We start from the raw sequence: 23,662 nt of genomic DNA on the forward strand, positions 1-23,662 counted from the left end.
TGTTCAGGCTGGAGACCGTACTCCCGAGCTCACCTCGCTGCACAGGGTGGGATCCGCCGAGGGTTTCACAAACATGAACTCGCTGATATCCGAGACTGGCGAAAAGCAGGAGCGGTAACGAGGGGCGGGGGGTGCCGTTGCTGTCACCTGCACGCCCATCACAGTGTCCCCTTTCTTAGGCTCATAGTGCAAGTGCCCAAAGATGTGGCTGGGAGGAGGCTGAAGCGTGTTCACGCTCTCCACGCAGCAGCCCTGGTTGGCAGGTGCAGAGCCCCGCCGGAGGCACCGAATTCCCAGCGCTGCCATTCCCACCAGCGAGACGGTGGAGATGAGCGCTAGGGACACAATCAGATAAAGGGTAATAGTGGGCAAGCCCCCGCCATCAGCGGCCCGAGCCTCGGAGCCCTGCAGGGCCTCTGGACCCTTCTCCTCCACCAGCACCACCAGTGTGACCGCTGTGGAGAGCGGGGGCTCCCCGGCATCCCGGACCACCACCAGCAGTTCGTGCTCAGAGGCGTCCGTCTCCTGCAGAGCCCTCATGATCCGGACCTCCCCGGAACGCAGGGCCACGCTGAAAAGCCCCAGGTCTGTGGTTTCCACGAGGTGATAGGATAGCCAGGCATTGCGCCCCGAGTCCGCATCTATTGCCACCACCTTGGTGATGAGGGCAGGAGGGACGATGGACGGGGAAATTCGGAACTGAGTAGCAGAGTCCTCCCCAGCCCTGGGGAAATGCACCCTTGGGGCGTTGTCATTCTGGTCCACCACAAAAACATGAACCAGTGTTCTGTTCCTCAGGGCCGGGGAGCCACCATCAGAGACCTCCACATGGAACTGGAGATAGGTGGTTTGCTCATAGTCAAAAGGGAATTTGGCTGTGACCTGCCCGTTCGTGGGATGTATCGAGAGGTAGCGAGTAGGATCCAGGCCTGGATCTGTCCCACCAGCTCGCAGGATGGAGTAGGACAGGCGGGAATTCTGCTCCGAGTCGGGGTCGGCAGCAGAGACTGTAACCAGCACACTGCCCACTGGATTGTTTTCTGCCACCAGCACTTCATAGGTCGCTTGCTCAAACTGGGGAGCATTGTCATTGACGTCTATCAGGGTGATTGGCAAGATGGTGTGGCGGGAGAGAGGGGGATTGCCCAGGTCTGAGGCAGAGACGGTGACATTGTAGTAGGCGACGTGCTCCCGGTCCAAACGGGTGCTGGTGAGCAGCGAGTACTGGTGCTCGTAGTCCTTACGCAGCTGGAAGGGAAGATCTGGAGACACATGACACAGGACCTTGCCCTGCTCGCCAGAGTCCCTATCTCTGACGTGTATCACGGCCACCACCGTGCCTGGCAGTGCATCCTCGCTCAGGGTGCTCGAGAAGGAGGTAAGAATGACCTCGGGGGCGTTGTCATTGACATCAGTGATTTCCACCACCACGCTGCAGTGCTCCTCCATGGTGGGCGACCCCATGTCCTTGGCCTCCACTTCGATCTCATACACTGTTGCCTCCTCAAAGTCCAGGTTGCCCTGGACTCGAATCTCCCCAGTTTGCTCATCGATGGCAAAGATCTGGCGTAAGGCAGCCGAGTTGTGGCTGCTAAGGGAGTAGCGGATGTCTCCGTTGGGTCCTTCGTCCACATCAGTGGCGTTTAACTTCACCACGAGGGTGCCCAGCGGCGAGTTCTCCACCAAGCGTGCTCCGTAGGATGGTCTGTCAAAGACCGGGTGGTTGTCATTGGCATCCAGGACCTGAATAGTGATGCGTATCTTGCTGGACTGTGGGGGAGAGCCCCCATCTTCAGCAGTCAGGACCAGGTAGTGGAAAGCTCTGAACTCCCGGTCCAGGGCCCGCTCCAGCACCAGCTCAGGGAATTTCCCGCCATCGGTGCGGGCCTTCACATTGAGGTTGAAGTTGTCGTTGGCACTCAAGTGATAGGTCTGCAAGGTGTTGGTGCCCACGTCGGGGTCCTGGGCTGGCTGGATGGGGAAGCGGGCGCCCAGAGACGCCAGCTCGTAGATGCGCAAGGAAACCTCATCACTGGGGAACTCCGGGGGGTTGTCATTGATATCCAGGATCTCCACCTCGATACGGTAAAACTCCACTGGGTTCTCGATGGCAAGTTTCAAGTGGAGGAAGCAGCGTGGGTTCTGCCCGCAGAGCTGCTCTCGGTCTATCCTCTCGCTGACCATAATAACCCCGCTGTTCACATTGACGGAGAAGTACTGGGAATCCGAATCCGACAGTACTTGCAGATTAGCTGCCGCCAGTTTAGCCACATCAGTGCCCAGGTCCTTGGCGATATTGCCCACAAAGGCACCCCGCGTGAGCTCCTCCGGGATGCTGTATCGGATCTGAGCAGATGAGCTGTGCAAGAACAAACAGAAGGAGAAGACACGCGGCAGCCCCAGGGACCGGCGCGCCTGCCCTGCCCTCGGCATCCTTGCCGGGTGGCCGGCCGGGGAGCGATGCCCTCGGCGCCGGGGGCCGCGCTCAGCGCTCGCCGCTCCCATTCATTGTTTGGGGCGGACGCGGCTCGACGGGGCGGGGGGAGCGCGGCCGCGCAGCCGCCCCGCCATTGGCTGCGGGAGCGGCGGCGCCGCTCCAATCGCCGCGCTCCTTCCCCAGGACAGCAACACCGGCGCCAATCACGGCCCGCGAACCGGCGCCGCGCGCCGCGAACCGGAGCGGCCGCTCCGCGCCCCCCGCGGGGCCCGCGCCGTCGGAACGCCCGGCACGGCCGGACCCCGCCCCGGCATTGCCGCTCACCTGGCCGCGGTCCCGCAGCGTGCCGGCGGCGGGCAGGAAAGCCCCGCTCTCCCTCGGTAGGGTGGCGGGGGCTGGGCAGGGCCGCAGGAAGGTGAAGTCGCTCCGCTCGGAGCCGGGGGAGAAGCAGGTGCTGTAGCGCTGGGATGGGGAGTCGGTGGGTCGCAGCGTGACCTCCATGTACTTAAGGGTGCCGTCGGAGCTGAGCTGCAGCTTGGGGCTGGAGTGCTTGCAGAAGTCCCGGGAGGGCGACTCGCTGAGCCAGCAGCAGCAGTAGGGTGAGACGGCGGCGCGGCCCCTGCGCCGGAGGCACCGGGCGGCCAGGAGGGTGACAGTGGCCAGTGCCACCGTGCTAACAGCTGCCAGCGCGATGATCAGGTAGAAGGTCAGGTCCGGCTTCTCCTTGGCACCAGCCAGGAAATCCTGAGGCTTGGAGCTCTCCTCCAGGGCTGCCTCCTCCAGGGCCACGGTGATGGTGGCAGTGGTGGAGAGCGGGGGGTCACCGTTGTCCGTCACCAGGACAACGAGCTGCTGCACTGCCATGTCGCTGTCCTGGAAGGCACGGGCCGTCCGCACCTCCCCTGTGTACAGCGACACGTGGAACAAGGAGGGATCGGTGGACTGCGGCAACAGTCGGTACGAGAGCCAGGCGTTGTGCCCAGCATCCGCATCCACTGCTGTCACCTTGGCCACCAGGTAGCCCGGTGGGGCAGACAGCGGGACCCTCTGGGGTGCCGGCACATCGCTGTCACTGGCGGGGTGCAGGATGGTGGGGGGATGGTCATTCTGGTCCAGCACAAAGATGTAGACGGTAACATTGGCATAGAGAGGGGGAGACCCCGAGTCCCTCACGACCACAGACACCGGCAGAACCTGCAGCAGCTCGAAGTCGAAGGTGCGCTGAGCATAGAGATTACCATTGTCAGGGTTGATGTGGACAAAGGAAGAGATGGGGGCATCCTGCACTTGGCCACTTTCTAAGGAGTAAACAAGCCGGGAATTATCCCCGTCGTCGGGATCTGAGGCAGAGACCGCGCACAGCAGGGAGCCAGGCGGGTTGTTCTCCTGGAGAAAGGCGTCGTAGGAGGGCTGCGAGAAGCGTGGGGGGTTGTCATTCACATCAGATATATTGAGGAGCAGCGTCAGTGTAGTGGTGAGGGCAGGAGAGCCACCATCCTGGGCGATCAGCTCCACTGTGTACTGTGAGGTAGACTCTCGGTCCAGGCTCTTCTGGGTGACCAGGGAGAAGTGGTTCTGAAGGGGCCTGATGGCAAAAGGCACATCGGGGGAGATCTCCAGGCTCACATCCCCATTGGCCCCTGAGTCTCGGTCCCGTACATTGAAGAGCCCCACGACAGTCTCCGGTGGTGTGTCTTCTGGCACCGGATTCAACAGGGAGGTGAGCAGTACCTCCGGGGGGTTGTCATTGGCATCCTCCACTTGCACCTGCAGCACACAATTGCCCTCCATCTCCGGGACCCCTCCATCGTGGGCTCGCACGTAGATCTCGTAGAAACGCGATTCCTCAAAGTCCAGGGCCCCACTCACCCGGACCTCGCCGGAGCGGGGATCCAGGGCAAAGAGCCTCCGCACCGAGTCGGAGGTGTGAACCCCGAAGGAGTACTGTGTCTCCCCATTGGGACCCTCATCGGGGTCAGACGCATTGACCCGGAGGAGCACAGCCCCCACAGGTGTGTTTTCCGGGACCTTCACCTTGTATGTGGTGTGGTCAAAGGTGGGCGCGTTGTCATTGACATCCAGGACCTGGATCGTTATCTGCGCCGTGCCCGAGCGCGCTGGGCTTCCCCCGTCCACAGCCGTCAGCACCAGCTGCACTTCTGGCTGCTCTTCCCGGTCCAGGGCACGCTCCAGCACTAGCTCCGGGAAGAGTTTGCCATCCGGCTGCTGCTTGACGTCCAGCGAGAAGTGAGAGTTCGGGCTCAGCCGGTAGGAGCTCACAGCATTGCTGCCCACGTCGGGGTCCTGCGCGCTCTCCAGGGGGAAGCGCGCAGCCACCGTGGCAGACTCGGCGATGCGCAAGGTGCGGTGAGCAGTGGGGAAGCTCGGGGAGTTGTCATTCAGATCCAGGACCTCCACTTCCAGGCGGAAGAGCTGCAGGGGGTTCTCTGTCACCACCTGCACCGACAGCACGCAGCTGGCAGCTGCTCCGCACAGACGCTCGCGGTCCAGCCGCTGGCTCACCACCAGCGTGCCGCTGTCCAGGCGCACGGCGAAGTAGCGCAAGCTCTCCTCTGAGCCCAGGCGCAGCCTGCGACCTGGCAGCTCCTCCACCTTCAAGCCCAGGTCCCGGGCCACGTTCCCCACCACGGTTCCCAACTCTGACTCCTCAACCACCGAGTAGTGGATCTGCCCGGAGACCCAGCCCCAGCCGCAGAGCAAAAACAAACTCAGTACTTGCCATTTCCAGGCGGATCGCTGGAGGCTGGCACTCTCCATGTCCGTGCGCATCCGGCCCGGGACACAGCAGGCACTGAGGAACTGTGAATAAATCCCTGGGTCTCTCTTCCACGGCTTAGAAAACAGCTCCGGGGCTCCGGCAAGCTGCGGCTCCAACTGTCAGCCTCCAAGTAGAGGGGGTGGGCTGGGGGAGGGGAACTGAATCACAGCCCCAGCGCGGAGGTGGGAGGGGGGGGTGGGGGAGAAGAAGCCGATTTCCCCCCCCTCGCTTCAGATCAGCGCCCAATTGGCCGAGAGCTCCATCCCCTCTCGGCCAGCAGCGGCTCCGGAGCTGCGGGAAGCAGGGGCCCGAGCCGGCAACAGCGGGGCTGCCACCCCCGGCCTCCCCTCTGCCAGCCTGACTCACTTGCTCCGACAGCTCGCTTCGCGTTCACAGGGAAACTGCACGTCCTGGCAGCCTGGAAGCAAGGTACAAGCCCTCCCTGTGTGCTCCCCCTCCACAATGGTGGCTTCACATCATGCCCACAGACAAAGGGCAGCTGTCATGAACGCAGGCCAAAGGACTTTTCATGCCCGATGAAAAGGTGCTTGTTAGAGCCCCGAGGTGCCAGGGGCTCTTCTCTCACCCCTCTTCTCCCCCTCGGCTACTGCTTTGGCTGCTGCCTGCACCCCATGATTGCCTATCTGAGTGAGGCATCACTGCCACCAGTACCACCACCGGCCAGGAAACCTTGCACTGAGACAGGGATGCCACCCCTGCCAGCCCACCGTGAGAGTGAGAGGCTGAAGGTGGAAAAGCAAAGGCAGGTGAGCCATTCAAAACCAGAATACAATTGCTCCCAATGCACACGTGACTGGAAGCCACTTCCTCACCCTGGGGCAAGGAATGGGTCAGTCTTCACAGTACCCAAATCACTGCAAACACACAGAGCCAGAAAACACGGCCACTAGATCACTGCAGGATCCCAACACCAGGTCAGGATGACGGAGTGGGAAGGAAGCCCAAGTCTCCCACCTGGTGCACACACACACACACACACACACACACACACACACACGCACACACTGATATTTTGTGGCAGTCCAGCTTTGCAGTCAGCCTCCTGAGGGCAAGAGCACGAGTCTTAGCCTCCCCAGGGGGGAGCACAGTCATTTCCTGCTCTTCATGTCCCAGACGATATTGGCAAGCTGCAGACTTTTAGTTCAGTTCACATCCCTGCAGAAGCCTTGTGCAGTCCTAGAGTCACAGAATGGCCTGGGTTAGAAGGCATCTTATAGATCATCTCATTCTGACCTCATACTCTGGGCAGGGACGCCTCCCACTAGACCAGGTTGCTCAGAGCTAAATCCAGCCCCGCCTTGAACACTTCCAGGGATGCCGCAGCCACAGCTTCTCTAGGCAACCTGTATCAGTGCCTCACCACCGTCACAGGGAAGAATTTTTATACTTGTTATCTAATCTAAACCCTCTGTCAATTTAAAACCATTCTCTCTTGTCCTATCACTACATGCTTTTGTAAAAAGTCCCTCTCCGTCTCCTGTCCCCGGTGCACTGGAAGCCACCCTGACCCTCCCCTGGGTGCACACAGACCCTGGAGCTAGGGGCACACAGACCCTGGGGCTGGGGGCTGCAGTGGTGTGGCAGACCGGGGTCCTGCCTGTCCCCAACACCTGGGCACCAGAGGGATCTGGGGAATAGGTGAGAGAGACTGATGCCCGGCACGGTGGATGGTGACAGGACAGCATCCTTCTGGCGAGGAAAGGGACGGTGAAAGTGCTGCAGTCCAGGGTCCTCCCTCCCGTCTGCAGCACCTCGCTGCCTATTCTGAGAGCCGTGAGGCGGGACCACCCTGCTGCCAGTCAGGCAGAGACACCGGGAAGAACCTTAGGAATGATGAGAACACTGCCCGGGTCCCACCTACTGCCGGCGCCGGAGGAGGGGAGAAGGCGTCCTTAAAGAGACAATGCAGAAAAAAATACCGGACAAGGCATTCCTCAGCACACAGAGACCGATTCCATCTTGTACATACTCATTTCCCCAAGGCTCCTGACGCTGCCACCAGCAGGAAGCTGTCACAGTAACCTTAGCTCTGGAATGTGCCCTGTCTCCATCCCAGGCTGGGGCCCAGACAGTACTGCTGAGTGACAAGAGTTTTCCACTGGCACTACAGGGTGCTGCAGCAATGGGAATGGGTTTGGTGCTGCTGCAGTGCCTCAGCAGAAGTCCCCTGCAAATCCCACACAGCCTGGGAGAATCCACTCAGTGTCCTGAGATGGCTCAGCCTCCAAGGAGCTGGAGCAAGGGCTTTACATGGGAATCCTGCTGCTGTTTGGATCTGTCAAAGCCTGGAATGGGGACAGTGTGACAAGGCAGGGAGGGTATGGGGTGTCTAGGATGGAGAAGGAGATGTTCCTTATTCCACAGGGTCAGAGCTCACTCTGTGGAAAAGCACCGAGCCAGACTACCCAGGGATCACTGAAAATCCTGCAGGGTAGGATCCCTCACGGCAGAACATGTCACCTTCTAGAGACGGGTCCAACACCCTTCCCACTGCATCACTTTTAGGGGCTGACTGTGCTCTGTGCCTACAGAGCAAAGAGGTGTAAAGCTTTTGCAGGCTTGACACAGTTATCACCACAAAGACTAAAAATCCAGAACCAGCCCAGCAGATTTCTCACTGCCAGTGCCTTTCCAGTGCAGTATTGGGGAGGAGGAGGGAGCCATGGCTGAAGCTCAGGCTTGCTGCCCTCCTTCCACCCTCAAAGGAGTTGATTTGACACTCTCAAATCATTTATTTCCCTCACCACCAGAAGCTTCTTGTCAGCACATTTTGGTGGAGGGGACATCCTTGTCCCCAGCCTTAGCACAGCCCACACAATGCAGAGGAACACTTGCTCCTGCAGCTGCTGCAGCCATTCTCACCTACCACAAATCAGAAGTGCTGAGTCTGAGCAGTGACGCAAGCAGAGGGGGGAAAAGCATAAAATAATTCTGAGAGGTTTCTGCCTCCATCTGTGATTTGGCCACACTGAGCAGGCAGCACACGCAGCCTCACACCCAGGAACAGCTTCCGCTGCACCTCACTTCCTTCTGCTCTGAGGAACCGGTCGCTCCTACCCACTGCTTCCCAGGAAGGACAAATTACCAGCATCAACGACCTTGGAAATCCAGCAGATCCACACTCCCCCTCCACTGGATCCACTACCTGGCCTCACCTCTGAAGAATGAAGCATTTCTGTAATTGAAAGCTTTGAAATTGAGCACCACAGTTCCCATCGGGGGAGAAGCACAGAAGCTGCTGCCATGCGCAGACGCCTTCCAGCCTGCAGTTTGTTCAGTCAGGACATCAGACATCACCCAGAGAGCATAATACGAATCATGCAGAGCTTGAAATAGGGGTTTTTGAAAAACATCTGAATGGAGGACTCACCACCCTGCTCAGAGCCAAAGTCCAGCTCAGCGGAGCCCTGGGGCAGTCTGCAATCCCACCTCCTCCCCCAAAGTGAACCTCAGCACAGAACTTCCGTGGAAATAAAACCAGAACCATTCAGGAGCCAAACACGAGGAGCGGCACAGATGGGACGGACTGCTCTGTGACCCTGGTCTGTCACAGGAACCAGCAGCATCCTTCAGCTTTGTGTGCTGCACCGTGAGAGGCGACACGCCAATCCCCAGCTCCCTGCCCCATCTGCACCACCACCTCTCCAGCCCCCATCAAGTCACAATGCGCGGAGTTTACGTTCCCCCTGCCAAGCAAGTGCTCCCCTTGGCTCTCCTTTTGCAAAGGGAAGGAAATACCACCAGCAACAAACTTTGTGCCAAGGATTAACAAGTGTTTTCAAGCTGACCTCATCCTCCAATGGTTACTCATGCAAGGCGTACCCAAAACTGCATCCAAAAGACGTATAATTGTCAGCATGAACAAACTGACTCACTTGATCCTGCTCACCACAGTGCAAAAGTCATCAACCCTCAGGACAGCCCATTTAACTCCAAAGAACACCCATTCATCTTGAGCTGAACTCTTCAGGAGCGTGGCACAACTGGATATCCCTCCCAACACCAACACGCAACTGCACACGTATGGCACAAACGAACCATGGCTCTGCGCAGAGCTGGGACATGCCGTGGAAGGAGCTACATTACCTCAGCAGGTGTGGGGAGCCGGCTGGCAGTGCCCACAATCTGGTGGTACAGCCCTGGCTCACCATTCCTGATGGTGCCCTGGCGGCTCCCCAAGGGGCTGGAAGTGAAGGGCTTTTTACACAGGAGGTCGCTCTGGCGTGAGTCTGTGGTGAGATAGACCTGGTGGTAGAAGCTGGGTGGTGTGAAGCCGCCCCGCACGGCATCGATGTGGTGGAAGGGCCCTGGTGTCCTGTACGTGGTACTCCTGGAGCTGTTGTACAGCTCCTTTGACTTCCTCCACTTGTAGCACTTGAAGATGCCCACGGACAACATGGTGATGAAGAAGGCTGCTGACACCAAAATCACAGCCAGGATGAGATAGAAAGTCACGTGTCTTCTAGGATCACTGGCAGGGGCCACATCAGTGAGGTCAGTGAGCACCTCCTTGACCATCTCGGCCACAGAGATGGAGATAGTGGCACTGGTGGACAGCACAGGCTCCCCGTGGTCCTTCAGCAGGATGACTAAGGTGTGCTCAGGAGCGTCATCCTCACGGAGCTGGCGGGCCGTGAAGATCTCCCCGTTGTGCAGCCCCACTGAGAAGAGGCTGGGGTCAGTGGCCTGCAACAGGGTATAGGAGATCCAGGCGTTGTACCCTGCATCCGCATCCACTGCCACCACCTTGGTGACCATGTGTCCGGCAGGAGTGCCCGGTGCCACCACATCAGTGTAGGTGGCAGTGGTGTTGGGGTGAGGGTACAGCACCGTTGGGGCATTGTCATTGAGGTCAGTGACAAACACACTGACTGAGACATTAGTGGCCAGAGGCGGAAAGCCACCGTCCTGGACCTGCACCATCATGCTGAACTCCACCTGGTCCTCATGGTCCAGGGAGGTGAGCAGGTAGAGGGTGCCATTCTCCCGGTTGATGGAGAAGAGGTGGCCAAAAGTGGTGTCACCCTGCAAAAGGGTATAGGAGAGGTGGGCATTGCGCCCGAGGTCTGGATCTGTGGCGCTCACGTTAAGGATGGGGATGCCGGGCATGTTGTTCTCCGGAACATAGACATCATAGGAGTCCTGGGACGACTTGGGTGCATTGTCATTGACATCTGACACCTGCACCAGGATGTGCTTTACTGCCGACAAGGGTGGTGAGCCCGAGTCCTTGGCTGTGATAGTGATGTTGTACTCTGCTGCCTTTTCCCGGTCCAGAGCTCCTTCTGTTTTCAATGTGTAGTAATTTTTGACGGAGGAGCTGAGCATGAACGGGATTCCAGGGGAAATAAAGCAGTTCACCAGACCGTTGTCATGGGAGTCCAAGTCTGTTACACCCAGCAGAGCTACGACTGTCCCTGGGACTGCATCTTCAGGCACAGGGCTGTACACAGAAGTCACTGTCACCTCTGGAGCGTTGTCGTTCACATCCATGACTTCCACCAGCACTTTGCAATGAGCCACACCAGGAACGGCTCCCTTGTCTTTAGCCTGTAAGTAAATCTCGTACAATTTTGCTTCCTCATAGTCCAGCTGTCCCTTGACCCTCAACTCTCCTGTGGCTGAGTCCAGAGCAAAGAGTTCTCGTACCTTGGCAGGGGTGTGGCTGCTGAAGGAGTAGACGATGTCCCCATTGGACCCATCATCCAGATCGTATGCACTGATCCTGGCGACCAGGGTGCCGCTGGGCGTGTTCTCCCTCACACTCGCCTTATAGGTGGATTGGTTGAAGACCGGGGCATTATCGTTGGCATCTACAACATCAATGTGGATCTGCACGTGAGCCGACCGGGGCGGGCTGCCTCCATCCAGCGCAGTCAGAACCAAATTCAGCTCCCTTTGCTCCTCCCTGTCCAGCTCCTTCTCTAGCACCAGTTCCGCGTACTTGCTGCCATCCACCCTGGTCTGCACGTCGAGCGCAAAGTTCGGGTTGGCGCTCAGCTGGTAGGTCTGCAAAGAGTTAATTCCCACATCGGGATCTTGCGCGCTCTCTAGCGGGAAGCGCGCTCCGGCAGCCACCGACTCACTGATTTCCAGCCTCGCCTGGCTGCTGGGAAAAACCGGGTCGTTGTCATTGATGTCCTGGATCTCTACGGTGCCACTGTACAGCTCGAGCGGGTTTTCCACCACGATCTCAAAGCTGAGGGAGCAGGGAGAGAGCGCGCCGCAAAGCTCCTCCCGGTCTATCCTCTCGTTCACCAGCAGCGCCCCGCTCGTCAGATCCACCCCGAAGTACTTCTTGTTGCCTCCTGACACCACCCGCAATCGGCGACCCGGCAGCCGCCCGAGGTCCAGCGCCAGGTCGGCTACCACATTCCCCACAACGGAGCCTCTCCGCGCCTCCTCGGGGATCGCATAGCGAATAGCGGCGGAAACCCAGTCGGAAACGCCGAACAAAAGCAAGAGGCTCAGTACCTGCCCCGTCGTCACCCCGCGGCTCCTCACAGCAACGCCGTTCATCGCACAGGACGGCCGCGCTCTTTGCTTCGCCTCTCCGCCCCGGCTAGAAATTCTCAGCTCGCCCCGTCATGCCGCTGCCCAGCGGCCCCGGGAAGCGGCGGCGGCGGCGGGGAGCCGGGCATTGCTCGGCGGGCTCGGCGGTGACTCACTCCCAGAGTCTCTGTGAGACCGTCTGCGCCTCATCCCGGCTCCGAGCGGGGCCGGGCCGCCAGTTCCCCCCCGCTCCATCATTGGCCGACAGCGGCACACAGAGTCCCGTCCAATAACTGCACAGAGCGCAGGAGCCCCGCCGCCACCGAGCCCCGCCGGAGGGAGCGCGGCCACCTCGGCCCGAGGACAGCGCAGCTCGAGCGAGCAGAACCCGAAGGGAGAGCACAGCCCTGAGAGAAGCCCCGCTATAAGAACAGCCGGGCGGGGGAAGCGCTGGCACGGGCAGGGTAGATCGGGCGCAGGGACGGCGTGTGCGGGCAGGAAGGTAGAGATATTGGCATAGATAGTGACGACAAAAGTGGAGTCGCTTTGGGGATTTTGGAGTGTCTGGGGTGCGGGTCCCGGGAACACCTCGCTGGAATGAGAAGGGGAAGTGGAGAGGGCGGGAGGATGAGTGGGGAGGGTCCTCCGGGCTACGCAGGGTGACAGGGAGAGCCAGAACCGGCAGCCAGCCCCCCGTGTTTCTCAGGTCCTTCAGGATGCGGTTCCTCCCACCCAAATGCTTCCTGAGAGCCCCCTTTCAAGGCCAAGGCTCCACCAAAGCAACGTAGCCTGAAAAACGACACTGATTTCGCGATGCCGAATTACGATCAGTTCCTCCTGCCGCAACACTGAGTCCCGCCGCGGGGCGGCTCCCGCCGCAAAATTTCCAGGAGCATCGCCCCTCCTGCGTGATTCCTACACCGCCACCACTATCCCTGCAGGCGTCTTTCCTGACGAACCGCAGAAATCTCGGTTTAACACGCCCTCCTACTCTTGCCATCTCCCGGGTTGCTCGCCGGTACTTTTTTTCCACCAGGCAGACTAAGTGAAATCACGCTCCGCGACTTGCGGTGCAAGTTCACCGGGATGGGAACAGATACCGTTCCCGTGAAGCAACAGCCTGGCAGATCACACCACCGGCAGTGCCTGGTCGAAAACCTGCCCTTGGGATGTTGTTGCTGTCATCAACAACTCGTGCTACGTCGGGTTTTCCGACTTTTCACGCACTCATAAAGATAAAATGACCGAAATTCCGGCATCTGTCACCCGCAAAGCAGCTCGGTTGTCACGGGTTAATGAAAAGGGGACAAGGCAGCCCGATAAGGGAGCGCCACGAACCCTGTGAAAACCCATCTGTGACACAGCGCTCAGGTGTGTCACAGCCGACACTGATAAGGAAGGGACGGCGATGTCCGGCAAAAACCGGATTGGAAATCAGCGCCCACGCGTTCATTCACTTATGGAGGCCCTCAAAAGCTCGGAAACTTGCGGCCGATTATTTGTTAACCGCTAATTGCGGTGGCTGAGCTCGCACCCGAGCTGGACAGTGACATTTGCCAGAGCGAGAGGGATCTCGACCCTGTCTGCGTGTCCTCGACCCGCTAATCCCAAAAGTTGCCGTGAGCACATGGGATCCACCAAGAGACGCAGTAGTTCTGCGCTTACATGAAGAGTCGGCAATACCGAAGAAGTCGGCGCAATATGTTCTATCTACATGCTCAGCTATTTCCTTTTCTCCTGATTAATCGTTGTCAAAAGATAAATTTTATCAGCGCTATTTATCATTCTTATCGCCTGTCCCCAGAATGTGATAAAAAGTTTACATAGCGCTCGCATGTGATAGGGTTTCACACAGATAAAATCCAATAATGGCCATCTAACGTTTCCAAAGCACTTATTTTCTCACAGAAAACCAAGTCCCAATTTCCTGTCTTTCTTACATATAATCTAACACCAAGAAAATCCACAGCTCTCTTCCACCCAAGTCTTGAAATAGCGACTTACTTGTCTGAAATAAACTCTGAATCCTTTTCCAACCACTGTAAACTCTGAACACTTTTTCCAATCACTGCCCATTTCAGGTTTTTCCTACGCGCGATTTACCACACAATTTCTCAAGTAATTTCCCTTCCTATGAGTGCACACATCACCTGTACCAGAGCACCTTCTCCGTTTAATGCCAGCAGCAGTGGAATGGCCAAGCAAGGGAGAGACGAGTAGAACAGAGATCTCGGGAAAGGCACGGAAAACAGAACAGCTCCATCTACCATGTTTTGATTAATCTGGAGATATTATGTCTCCTCCACCTTGATGGGAAGCCTGAATATTCCAGACGACGCTTCAGAGCGTCTGAAAGCGCCGTTTTGAGGGAGAGGAATGGAAAATGACAACAGCTAAGGGAGAAGATGCCTTCCCCTGCACCAGGAATTCCTTCTGGGACGGGTTCAAGCCAAATCCCAGCCTAAGCCTCTCATTTCGGCATGTTTCCGGACTCCACTGAGGCTCCAGAGAAGCCGGGGGCTGCACGGAACAGGAATTTTCTTCTGCTCGTTACCAGGCTTGGAGCTGCACTGAAGTACCAGCTCCGGCTCTACAGACGGAGGGAAAAAGCTGAGTTACGAGTGCACACAACACCTTCTGTTAAAGGGGTTGAGAGAGCTAAAGAACCAAGCTTGCCAGAAAAGGAAAGAGCTACAGCGTGGCTGCCACCATTGAGTAAACACGACAGGATAGATCACATATCATTATCACATGAAAGCGCCCAAACGTGGCTGAGACAGTTAATGATCACTAAACCAAGGCGAAAGGGTTGTCTCATCTTCATTCTCCATCCCGAGTCCACCTCACCATTCCAGTTCGATGAGAGTCGCACCTGTCTGTCCTTCTTCAGGACAGACAGAAATACTGACAACATTTGCGTCGGTCCTCGGCGAAAATCATCAATTTACGGATAAGTCTTGGCACGTCAAAAGGAAGAGTCGGGATCTTACCCACACACACACACACACACACACACACACACTCAATCATTCACATCATCACGCCCCTGAGCTATTGAGTAGTGCGCCGGCACGTTCAGATCTGACGGTTCCTCACTGATTACCGACAGCAGAAGAGAGGAAAAAACGATTCACAGAAACTCACAGGCAGGAACCGTAGGACAGAAGCTCACCTGTGCCGAGGTCCCGGGGATAGGCGGGTCCTTCCCAGAATGAGCACCTGAGCAGGGATCAGCAGACGGCAGACGGGCAGGCAAGGCTGCCGCCGCTGGTCTCAGGAAGCTGAAGTCCTTCTGCCCCGACTCAGAGGCTAAACACACCTCGTAGGAATAGGGCAAGGGTAGAGTGCTGCTGCAATAGTTGTGCGGTGCTTTTGAGCCCAAGGTGGAATATAGTTCCTTATCAGAAGTTATAAAAATGGGAGGGCTCCTCGACTGTCGACATTTAGAGAAAAAAACAAAAACGACCGTGGAAACGAATAATAAGGACACGATAGAGAGCGACACAACAAGAATGAGGTTCAGATCAGACGTCAGCTCGGCGCCCGCGGGCCGCTCGCTCAGCTCCGGCAGCGCCTCCTGCAAGCTCTCGGCCAGCACCACGTGCAGCGTGGCCGTGGCCGACAGCGGCGGCCGCCCGTGGTCCTTCACCACGGCCACCACACGCTGCTTGGCCGCGTCCCGCTCGGACACGGCCCGCGCCGTGCGCACCTCGCCGCTGTGCGGCCCCACGCGGAACAGCGCCGGCTCCGACGCCTGCACCAGCTCGTACGACAGCCACGCGTTGCGCCCCGCGTCCGCGTCCACCGCCACCACCTTGGCCACCAGGTAGCCGGCCTCGGCCGAGCGCGGCACCACCTCGAACGCCGTCGGGGCGGCCGCCGCGGCCCCTCCCGCTGTCGCCGCCGGCCACAGCACCCGCGGCGCGTTGTCGTTGCGGTCCAGCACGAACACGCGCACCGTGGCCGTGGAGCTGCGCGCCGGCGCGCCGCCGTCCTGCGCCCGCACCGCCACCGCGAACTCGCGGCACTGCTCGTAGTCCAAGGAGCGCTGCGCGTACAGCGCGCCGCTCCGCGCCTCCACCGACACGAGCGGCGCCGCGCCCGCCGCGCCCGCGCTGCCGCCCGCCAGCCAGTAGCTCACGCGCCCGTTGGCGCCCGCGTCCGCGTCCCGCGCCTGCACGCGCAGCACCAGCGCGCCCGCCGCGTTGTTCTCCGCCACGTACGCGCTGTACGCCGCCTCCTCGAACACCGGCGCGTTGTCGTTCACGTCCGACACCTCCAGCGCCAGCTCCCTGCTGCTCCGCAGCGCCGGCCTGCCCCGGTCGCGGGCCACCACCGTCACGCGGTGCTCGGACGCCTGCTCGCGGTCCAGCGCGCTCGCCGTCACCACCTTGTACGAGCCGCCCGCCGACGCCACGATCGACAGCGGCGCCTCGCCCGACAGCTCGCACCACACCTGACCGTTCTCCCCAGAGTCCGGATCCTTCACGTTCAGCAAAGCCACCACGGTGCCGACCGGCGAATCCTCGGACACCGGGCTCGACAGGGAGAGAATCGTGATCTCGGGCGCGTTGTCATTGACGTCCAGCACTTCCACCACCACCTTGCAGTGCGCCACCAAACCGCCACCGTCCCTCGCTTCCACCAGCAATACGTAGCCTCGCGCGTCCTCAAAATCCAGCTCTTCCTGAAGACCGATCGTCCCGTTCTCTGCATCCACCGTGAACTTCTGAAGCACCTTGGCCGCCATTTTCCCGAAGCCGTAGGTGATGTGGGCGTTGGTGCCCTCGTCAGCATCGGAGGCAGACACGTTCAGCACCGTCGATCCCGGAGGCGTGTCCTCCCGCAGGGTGACGCGGTACCGCTCCTGCGCGAACACGGGTGGGTTGTCATTGGCGTCGGTGACGTTGATCCAGAGCTGGGCGGTGCCGGTCCGGGGCGGGTCTCCGCCGTCCACAGCAGTCAGCACCAGACGCAGACTCGGCTCGCTCTCCCGATCCAGCGTGCGTCGCAGCACCAGCTCCGCGAACTTGCTGCCATCCTGGCTGTCCTTCACCTCCACCGCGAAGTACTTGTTATCTTGCAGCTCGTAGCCCCGCAGCGAGTTACTGCCCTCGTCCGCATCCTCGGCTACACCCACGGAAAATCGCGCGCCAGGAGGTGTAGACTCAATGATTTCGAAATGGATATTTTCCTTAAGGAACCGTGGCGTGTTGTCATTCACGTCCTCGATGTCCACCTCGACGTGGAAAACGTTCAGCGGGTTGTGCACCACGACCTCGAAGCTGACGGAGCAGGTCTCCGACTCGCCGCACATCTCCTCCCGATCCAGCCGCTCATTCACGTACAGGTTCCCGTTCTCCTCATTCACCGTGAAGTATTGCTTCTCCTCGCTCAGCCGCAGCCTGCGCGCCGGCAGCTCGTCCGCGCTGAGCCCCAGGTCCCGCGCCAGCGGCCCCACGAGCGAGCCTCTGCCCAGCTCCTCGGGGATGGCGTAGCGGACCCGCTCGGCCGCCGCCCGCCACCACAGGCACAGCAGCACCGCGGCCGGCAGCGCTCGCCCGCCGCCCGTGCCGAGCCTCCGCCCGAGCCTCACCGCCATTCTCCGCCGCCACAGCTCGCCGCGCCGCTGCCTCCCGCCGCTGCCCCGCCGCTCCCTTCCAGCCGCTTTCCGCCGGCGAGAACAGAGACCGCTGAAAGGCAGCGAGGTCGGTGCGCCGCCTCTTGCCGCCGGTGCCGCTGCCGCTGTGGCCGGCGCCGGGCGAGCGAGCAGCCTGCGGGGGCAGGACGCTGCGGCGGCGGCGGCGGCGGCTCCAGCGCCGCTCGGCGGCGGCCAACAGCGACACCCGGAGGCGCCGCCGCGCCGCTGCAGCCGCCGGATGGCCGTGCCCCAGGCGGTCTCCCCCTCGGTTGCCGGTTCACATCTAGCTGGTACCGAAAAGCGCGAGTCTGAGTTGAGCTTGGCGAGGTTTTTGATACCCGCGGAAGGAGGACTCGAGGACCTCTGTTCAGAAGCAAAAATGCGGAGTCTGGCCGGGGAACGTGTAGCGGAGGAATGGAGTATCACGCTGACTCCGCCCAAGGGAGTACAGGTGAGTACAGGTAAGTATTAGCAGGTACACTGTTTATCAAATGCTTTTCCGTTTCCTCTCCCTTCTGTTACTATTGCGGGGCCCCTTTACGCAGCTCTTTTATTTCATTTCTACCCTCTCTGTGAAGCAACGTCTACAAAATCTGCAACGTCTACAAAATCTACAACATCTACTTGGGAAGAGAAGCCTTTGTAGAAGAGAAGCACCCAGAAGCAATATTTTCTTTCCCTTGATTTCACTGGAGATTCTTATTTATATTCCTTTCAATTTTATAACCCTCTCACAGTAACTGTGACTGAAGGGAAAGTCTTATTCTCTACAACAGCATTATCGTTATATGGCCCCAGTTTTACAAATCCTGGAGATTACAAGTTCATGTCCTGGAACTGGGAAGAATGACCTCTTAAAGCATTTCTTCAAAAAGTTTTCTCAGTGAATGGCATAAGTAAGTAGATCTAAGAATGCGGACACACTGAAAAAGGTATCCATGCCCGCAGGATACTTCAGTTACCAGCGTGCTGAATTTTTTTACAATTGTAAAAAAAAAAAAAGGAGGGGCTTTTTACTCCTCTGTGGTGATGCCCGAGGCATGTCAGCTACCTTTCCCAGGAGAGAGACTTGGAGATAAAAAGACAATAAAACGAGTCACAAAAAGGAATCTTAGAAAGGCAAAACTAGAGAATCAGTTTACCCACGGCTCAAACTGACGCGTCCTTTGCCACTAAAAACACTGAACGCTCCTGGCGTGGGATGGTCTGAAAACAGAAATGATAAATCACTCTTTATAGCAGCACTTATGGAAAAACACACTTGATCCACCTCGGCTGCTTTGTGTACTGACACCACCTCTCTGCAACAACCATAGGAAATCTCGAAATAAAAGTCTCTCCACAAAACAACACCTCTTGTTTCATGACTCTGTAGAGAGCAGGGCGCATTACGATCAGCTGAACCATTCCAGGTGCTGCACAAATCAGGTTTTGGGAAACTACGGGTACAGAAGGTTTTTCCAACACTCTACTGCTCAAGAAGTAACTCCATTAATTATTACTGTGTTCATTCACAAGGTTCTGGTGATTACTCGATTCCCAGTTATGCCACTCTTACCACTGTCTCGAAAGAAACAAAGATGGAAACTACAAGATTCCGTTTTTATTTCACAAACTTCTTCTGTTGTAGCAGTTATTAGGAAACGACTGTTCCACCCCAACACTGTTGTGAGAGCAGGCTCTGAAGCAGCCGCACTCTGGCTTCAGAGAATACTAAAAAGTATTTAAGTAGAATCTCGCCCTTCCTCACTCTTTGTTGTATTATACAACTTAGACACTGCTTTTAAGATTTCAAATCATTAATGTTAATTGAAAACTCTGTGTTGTACAACAACTGTGATAAATACAAAAACGGATTACTAACTTCCGGGGAAAAAGAACTTCAACCAATAAAGAGTTCACGATGAAAAAACCTGTACATGTCTAAGAGTCCAAACCTGTGAGCAACGCTGTGATCAAGAAATGAACATTGGCTAATGAACTTGGGGCACATTAGGACCTATTGTCGCTACACCCTTGACTACAGCACCATTTGTATTTACATCTCTCTGAAAAAGGCACAATGGCCAAGAGTAAAATAGAAAAAAAAAATCCATAGAGCAGGGAAAATCATCCAGAAATCAACTTTTGTTTGGCAGAACAGGCTTCTCGTCAACAATCAGGTCTTTCTGACAAAATCCCTCAATTCCCAATGACCCCGGATTATGCTCACCAGCCGGTAAGGAGCAGAGAAGGAAAAAACTACAATTTCTCACCTGCCATGCATTAAGAATGTAAGAATGTTCCTCACGCGTTGCATCGATTTTAAACACTTGGCATGGAAAGATCGAGCGTTGCTACTCGAGAGAGAATGATGCAAAACAAGATTTAAGTCGGCGTAAAAAGCACAAACAACCCTTCACACAAGCGTACTCCAACTTTCCTCGCAGTGCCGGGCCACCAGTAACGCATCTCAGCCGAAATCTCGGCAATACGCTCTAAATTCTAGATATTAACCCATAGTTTGAGGCATAAAAAGAGGCATATTATCTGTAATCTGAACCTTCTGGGAACATCCAGTTCGCTGAGTCCATCATTGCAGGAGCACAGAGATGACGCACCATCAAGATGACAAATCAGTGATAACACATGTATTTCAGATTTAACATTAGCAAGAAGCAATTGCGCTGCTCTTCCACCATCTCTACTCACTCTCGAGTGTGAAGCTCACTTTTTAAGCAACCGAAGAAATTCCCGCAAGCAAACTCGAAGAATGTCTGGGAATGATCTCCCGGAAAACACAGAATGCTACACAAAGTTGATATTGCTGCAACTACTGGATGAGGAATTCGCTGTATGAGACCCTTTTAAATGTAAGAAATGTAAGAAACCCAACACAAAGCAGGCAAACGGGTTTACGTTCAATTTGAGACAACGAAAGGCAAAACACAGCTCCAGTTTCAAACAATGGCTTACATTTATCCTAAATACTATTTAAAGAAAAGGAATACCGGGAGAGTAATAATTAAGTATACCAAAGCTAAACTTGAGAAAAGTGCTGCTGTTAAAAATCCATACTGCAGTATAGTCCGTACTCCGTTTTCAACGGTAATAAATAATAAAGAAACATAAGAACAAGTGGGGCGATACCCACGAGCAAACGATGATGCAAGGGCAAGGGCAAGGGCAGGGGCAGGGGCAGAGGCAGGAAAGGAAAAGGAAAAGGAAAAGAAAAAGAAAAAGGAAAAGGAAAAGGAAAAGGAAAAGGAAAAGGAAAAGGAAAAGGAAAAGGAAAAGGAAAAGGAAAAGGAAAAGGAAAAGGAAAAGGAAAAGGAAAAGGGTAACATTGTGTACAAAGCTAAAAATACTATAGGGAAATTAAAATTTCTAGACGGGAACACGAATGTTCTGTCACACATATCAAGCAAGTGTGCCGTGGAGAATAGAGCTGACACAGCAAACAACACAGACTTCCACCACTTTACAAGGCACAACAACAGAATACCAAACCTAATACTGCCGAAATACCCTGAATTAAACTACATGGACTCATAAGAAGAAAAGGACTCCACCACAGAATCTCCAGAGGAGAACAGACTGAATTATCACAAAAGGGTCAAACACCATAACACTGAGATCCGAGTCCTGTGTTCATCTCCCCGCAGCAAGACGCTGCAGCGCACTGATCACCGAGAGCTTACATTACTTGTCAGAATATTTCCCTATTCAGGGAAGAGAAAACCGGGTAAAAGGACAGCGAGGAAGAAGAATGAAGGGTCGCGGACAGAATGCGACGACAGGAACTCACCGAGGGAGCGGCGGGATCGACGGGAAGGGCGGCGGCAGAGTCCTCGTCCCCGAGCAGCGGCGCGGGCTCGTCGGGCAGCGGGCGGGCCGGGAGGGTGTCGCAGCAGGCGGCGGCGGCCGAGAAGCGCAGCCGGCTCTCGCGCGAGTCGGCCGTGAGCGACACCTCGTGCGAGTAGGACTGCAGGAAGGCGCGCACGCCGTCGATGCCCACGAAGTGCGAGACGGGCACGCCGCGCAAGGAGGCGCCGCTGTCGGGCGGCAGCAGCTGCTGGCGGCGCCAGCGGCGCAGGCGCAGCGCCAGCAGCAGCAGCAGGAAGGCGAGGAAGAGGCAGGACACGGCGGCCACGGCCAGCACGAGCCAGCGCGTCAGGCTGCCGGCCGGCTCGCCCGGCGCCGCCGCCTCGTCGGCCGCGCCGCCCAGCTCGGCCAGCAGCTCGGCCACGCTCTCGGCCAGCACCACGCTCAGCGTGGCCGTGGCCGACAGCGCCGGCCGCCCGTGGTCCTTCACCAGCACCACCAGGCTGTGGCGCGCCGCGTCGCGGGCCAGCGGCGAGCGCGCCGTGCGCACCTCGCCGCTGTGCGGCCCCACGCGGAACAGCCCCGGCTCCGTGGCCTTGGCCAGCTCGTACGACAGCCACGCGTTCTGACCCGCGTCCGCGTCCACCGCCACCACCTTGGCCACCAGCGCGCCGGCCGGCGACGAGCGCGGCGCCAGCTCCACGACCGACCGCGCCGCGCCCGAGCCCCGCCACGCCGCCGCGGCCGGCGGCGGGTACAGCACCTGCGGCGCGTTGTCGTTCTCGTCCGCGATCAGCAGCAGCACCGACACGTTGCCGCTCAGCGCCGGCGCGCCGCCGTCCTCCGCGCGCACCCACAGCCGCAGCTCGCGCACCTGCTCGTAGTCCAAGGAGCGCAGCGCGTACAGCGCGCCCGTCTCCGCCTGCACCGACACGTACGACGACAGCGGCGCGCCCCGCACCCGCCCCTCCGACAGCCGGTAGCGCACGCGCGCGTTCTGCCCCCAGTCCGCGTCCGTCGCGCGCACCGTCAGCACCAGCGCGCCCGCCGCGTTGTTCTCCGCCAGCCGCGCGCTGTAGCGCTCCTCCGCGAACACCGGCGCGTTGTCGTTCACGTCCAGCACCCGCAGCGCCAGCACCGCGCTGCTCTGCAGCGACGGCGACCCGCCGTCGGCCGCCCGCACCGTCACGTTGTACTCCGACACCTGCTCCCGGTCCAGCTCTCCCGCTGTCACCAAGCGATAGTAATTGTCAAAAGATTTCTCCAGCCGGAACGGGACATCTCCGTCGAGCGAGCAGCGCACGTCACCGTTGGCCTTCGAGTCATGATCATGCACGTGTAACAGGGCCACCACTGACCCCGACGGGGCGTCCTCAGAAATCTCACTTAGCGCAGACCGCACAGAAATTTCGGGTACATTATCGTTTATGTCTGTGACAGTAATCACGACTTTGGCAGTGTCGAAAAGCTGTCCTCCATCTCTTGCCTGCACCTCCAGTTCGTAAGAGTCACCTTCCTCGAAGTCCAGGCTCTGTAACAGAGTGATATCTCCAGTGTCAGAGTCCAGATCGAAGATATTCGATGCCATGTCCGACACTTTTTTCAACGAGTATTTCACCTGCCCATTCAGCCCCTCGTCCGAGTCCGTGGCCGTGACGGTGACAAGGGTGGAGCCCACGGGCACGTCCTCGGGCACACGCACCGTGTACTCCGCCTGGCTGAACACCGGCGCGTTGTCGTTCGCATCCACCACTGTAACACGGATCCGAGCCGTGCCCGTCCGTGCCGGATCGCCGCCGTCACTCGCCCTCAGCACCAGCTCGTGAAACGCCGCCTCCTCCCGGTCCAGCGCCTTCGCCAGCACCAGCTCGGGACGCTGATCGCCGCCGGGGCCCGCCTGCACGGCCAGCGAGAAGTGCTCGTCACCGCTCAGCTCGTAGCTCTGCAGGGAATTCCGGCCCGAGTCCGGGTCATGAGCGTCTGGCAGGGGAAACCGCGATCCCGGGGCTGTCATTTCGCTTATCCTGTCTTCTAGCTCAATTTCCTTGAAGCTGGGCGCGTTGTCGTTAATGTCCGTGATTTCCACTTCGATTGGGTAAACCTGCATTTCTCCCTCCACTATCAGCTCGCAGCGCAGCACGCATTTCTCCACCAGCCGGCAAAGCTGCTCTCTGTCGATCCTCTCCGCAGTCACTAAATGTCCCGTCTTCCCGTGCAGAGCAAAATACTGAGTCCTACCTTCAGAGACAACACGGACACCGCGATCTCGGAGGTCCGGCAGCTGCAGCCCCAGGTCCTTGGCCACGTCGCCCACGAACGAGCCCTTGGGCATCTCCTCGGGCACCGAGTAGCGCAGCTGCCCCCACGCCGCCTCCCCCGCCGCCAGCAGGATCACCCAGAGCAGAGCTCGCTGCCGCCGGCCCCAGCGCCTCCCCACCGAGAACATCTCCGCCGCCGGTAGCTCCTCCCTCTGCAGGTCCTCGCCGCC

General features: G+C 58.0%; 5 protein-coding genes across 5 annotated transcripts; all 5 read right to left on the reverse strand.

Moving 5' to 3' along the window:
• Positions 1–3: 3 nt before the first annotated feature.
• Positions 4–2,505, reverse strand: LOC134049767 (protocadherin gamma-C5-like). The gene has a single exon (XM_062502439.1). It carries the CDS (start codon positions 2,503–2,505, stop codon positions 4–6), a length of 2,502 nt encoding a protein of 833 aa, XP_062358423.1.
• Positions 2,506–5,227, reverse strand: LOC134049768 (protocadherin gamma-C5-like). Its single transcript, XM_062502440.1, has 2 exons — positions 2,676–5,227; positions 2,506–2,611 (listed from the first exon to the last, which is right to left on the reverse strand). Exons 1-2 carry the CDS (start codon positions 5,225–5,227, stop codon positions 2,506–2,508), a joined length of 2,658 nt encoding a protein of 885 aa, XP_062358424.1.
• Positions 5,228–9,314: 4,087 nt separating this feature from the next.
• LOC134049770 (protocadherin gamma-C3-like) lies at positions 9,315–11,756 on the reverse strand. Its single transcript, XM_062502441.1, has one exon. It carries the CDS (start codon positions 11,754–11,756, stop codon positions 9,315–9,317), a length of 2,442 nt encoding a protein of 813 aa, XP_062358425.1.
• A 2,995-nt stretch (positions 11,757–14,751) lies between these two features.
• LOC134049771 (protocadherin gamma-B5-like) lies at positions 14,752–18,412 on the reverse strand. Its single transcript, XM_062502442.1, has 4 exons — positions 18,388–18,412; positions 18,106–18,179; positions 14,902–17,733; positions 14,752–14,820 (listed from the first exon to the last, which is right to left on the reverse strand). Exons 1-4 carry the CDS (start codon positions 18,410–18,412, stop codon positions 14,752–14,754), a joined length of 3,000 nt encoding a protein of 999 aa, XP_062358426.1.
• Positions 18,413–18,519: 107 nt separating this feature from the next.
• On the reverse strand, positions 18,520–23,620 carry LOC134049772 (protocadherin gamma-A10-like). The gene is made up of 2 exons (XM_062502443.1): positions 21,158–23,620; positions 18,520–18,576 (listed from the first exon to the last, which is right to left on the reverse strand). Exons 1-2 carry the CDS (start codon positions 23,618–23,620, stop codon positions 18,520–18,522), a joined length of 2,520 nt encoding a protein of 839 aa, XP_062358427.1.
• Between the last annotated feature and the right edge of the window lie 42 nt (positions 23,621–23,662).

Source organism: Cinclus cinclus, chromosome 14, assembly GCF_963662255.1.
Source record: "Cinclus cinclus chromosome 14, bCinCin1.1, whole genome shotgun sequence".
Classification (NCBI taxonomy): Eukaryota; Metazoa; Chordata; class Aves; order Passeriformes; family Cinclidae; genus Cinclus; species Cinclus cinclus.

Coding starts and splice junctions, on each gene's coding strand:
- LOC134049767 (XM_062502439.1), bottom strand. CDS start 2,505: ATGGGAGCGGCGAGCGCTGAGCGCGGCCCCCGGCGCCGAGGGCATCGC.
- LOC134049771 (XM_062502442.1), bottom strand. CDS start 18,412: ATGCCTCGGGCATCACCACAGAGGA. Junction 18,180..18,387: donor TCGGGCATCACCACAGAGGA/GTAAAAAGCCCC, acceptor TGTAATCTCCAG/GATTTGTAAAACTGGGGCCA. Junction 14,821..14,901: donor TCCCCGGGACCTCGGCACAG/GTGAGCTTCTGT, acceptor GTAATCAGTGAG/GAACCGTCAGATCTGAACGT.
- LOC134049768 (XM_062502440.1), bottom strand. CDS start 5,227: ATGCGCACGGACATGGAGAGTGCCAGCCTCCAGCGATCCGCCTGGAAA. Junction 2,612..2,675: donor GGCGCGGAGCGGCCGCTCCG/GTTCGCGGCGCG, acceptor GTCCTGGGGAAG/GAGCGCGGCGATTGGAGCGG.
- LOC134049772 (XM_062502443.1), bottom strand. CDS start 23,620: ATGTTCTCGGTGGGGAGGCGCTGGGGCCGGCGGCAGCGAGCTCTGCTC. Junction 18,577..21,157: donor TCGATCCCGCCGCTCCCTCG/GTGAGTTCCTGT, acceptor TTCTGTTTTCAG/ACCATCCCACGCCAGGAGCG.
- LOC134049770 (XM_062502441.1), bottom strand. CDS start 11,756: ATGAACGGCGTTGCTGTGAGGAGCCGCGGGGTGACGACGGGGCAGGTA.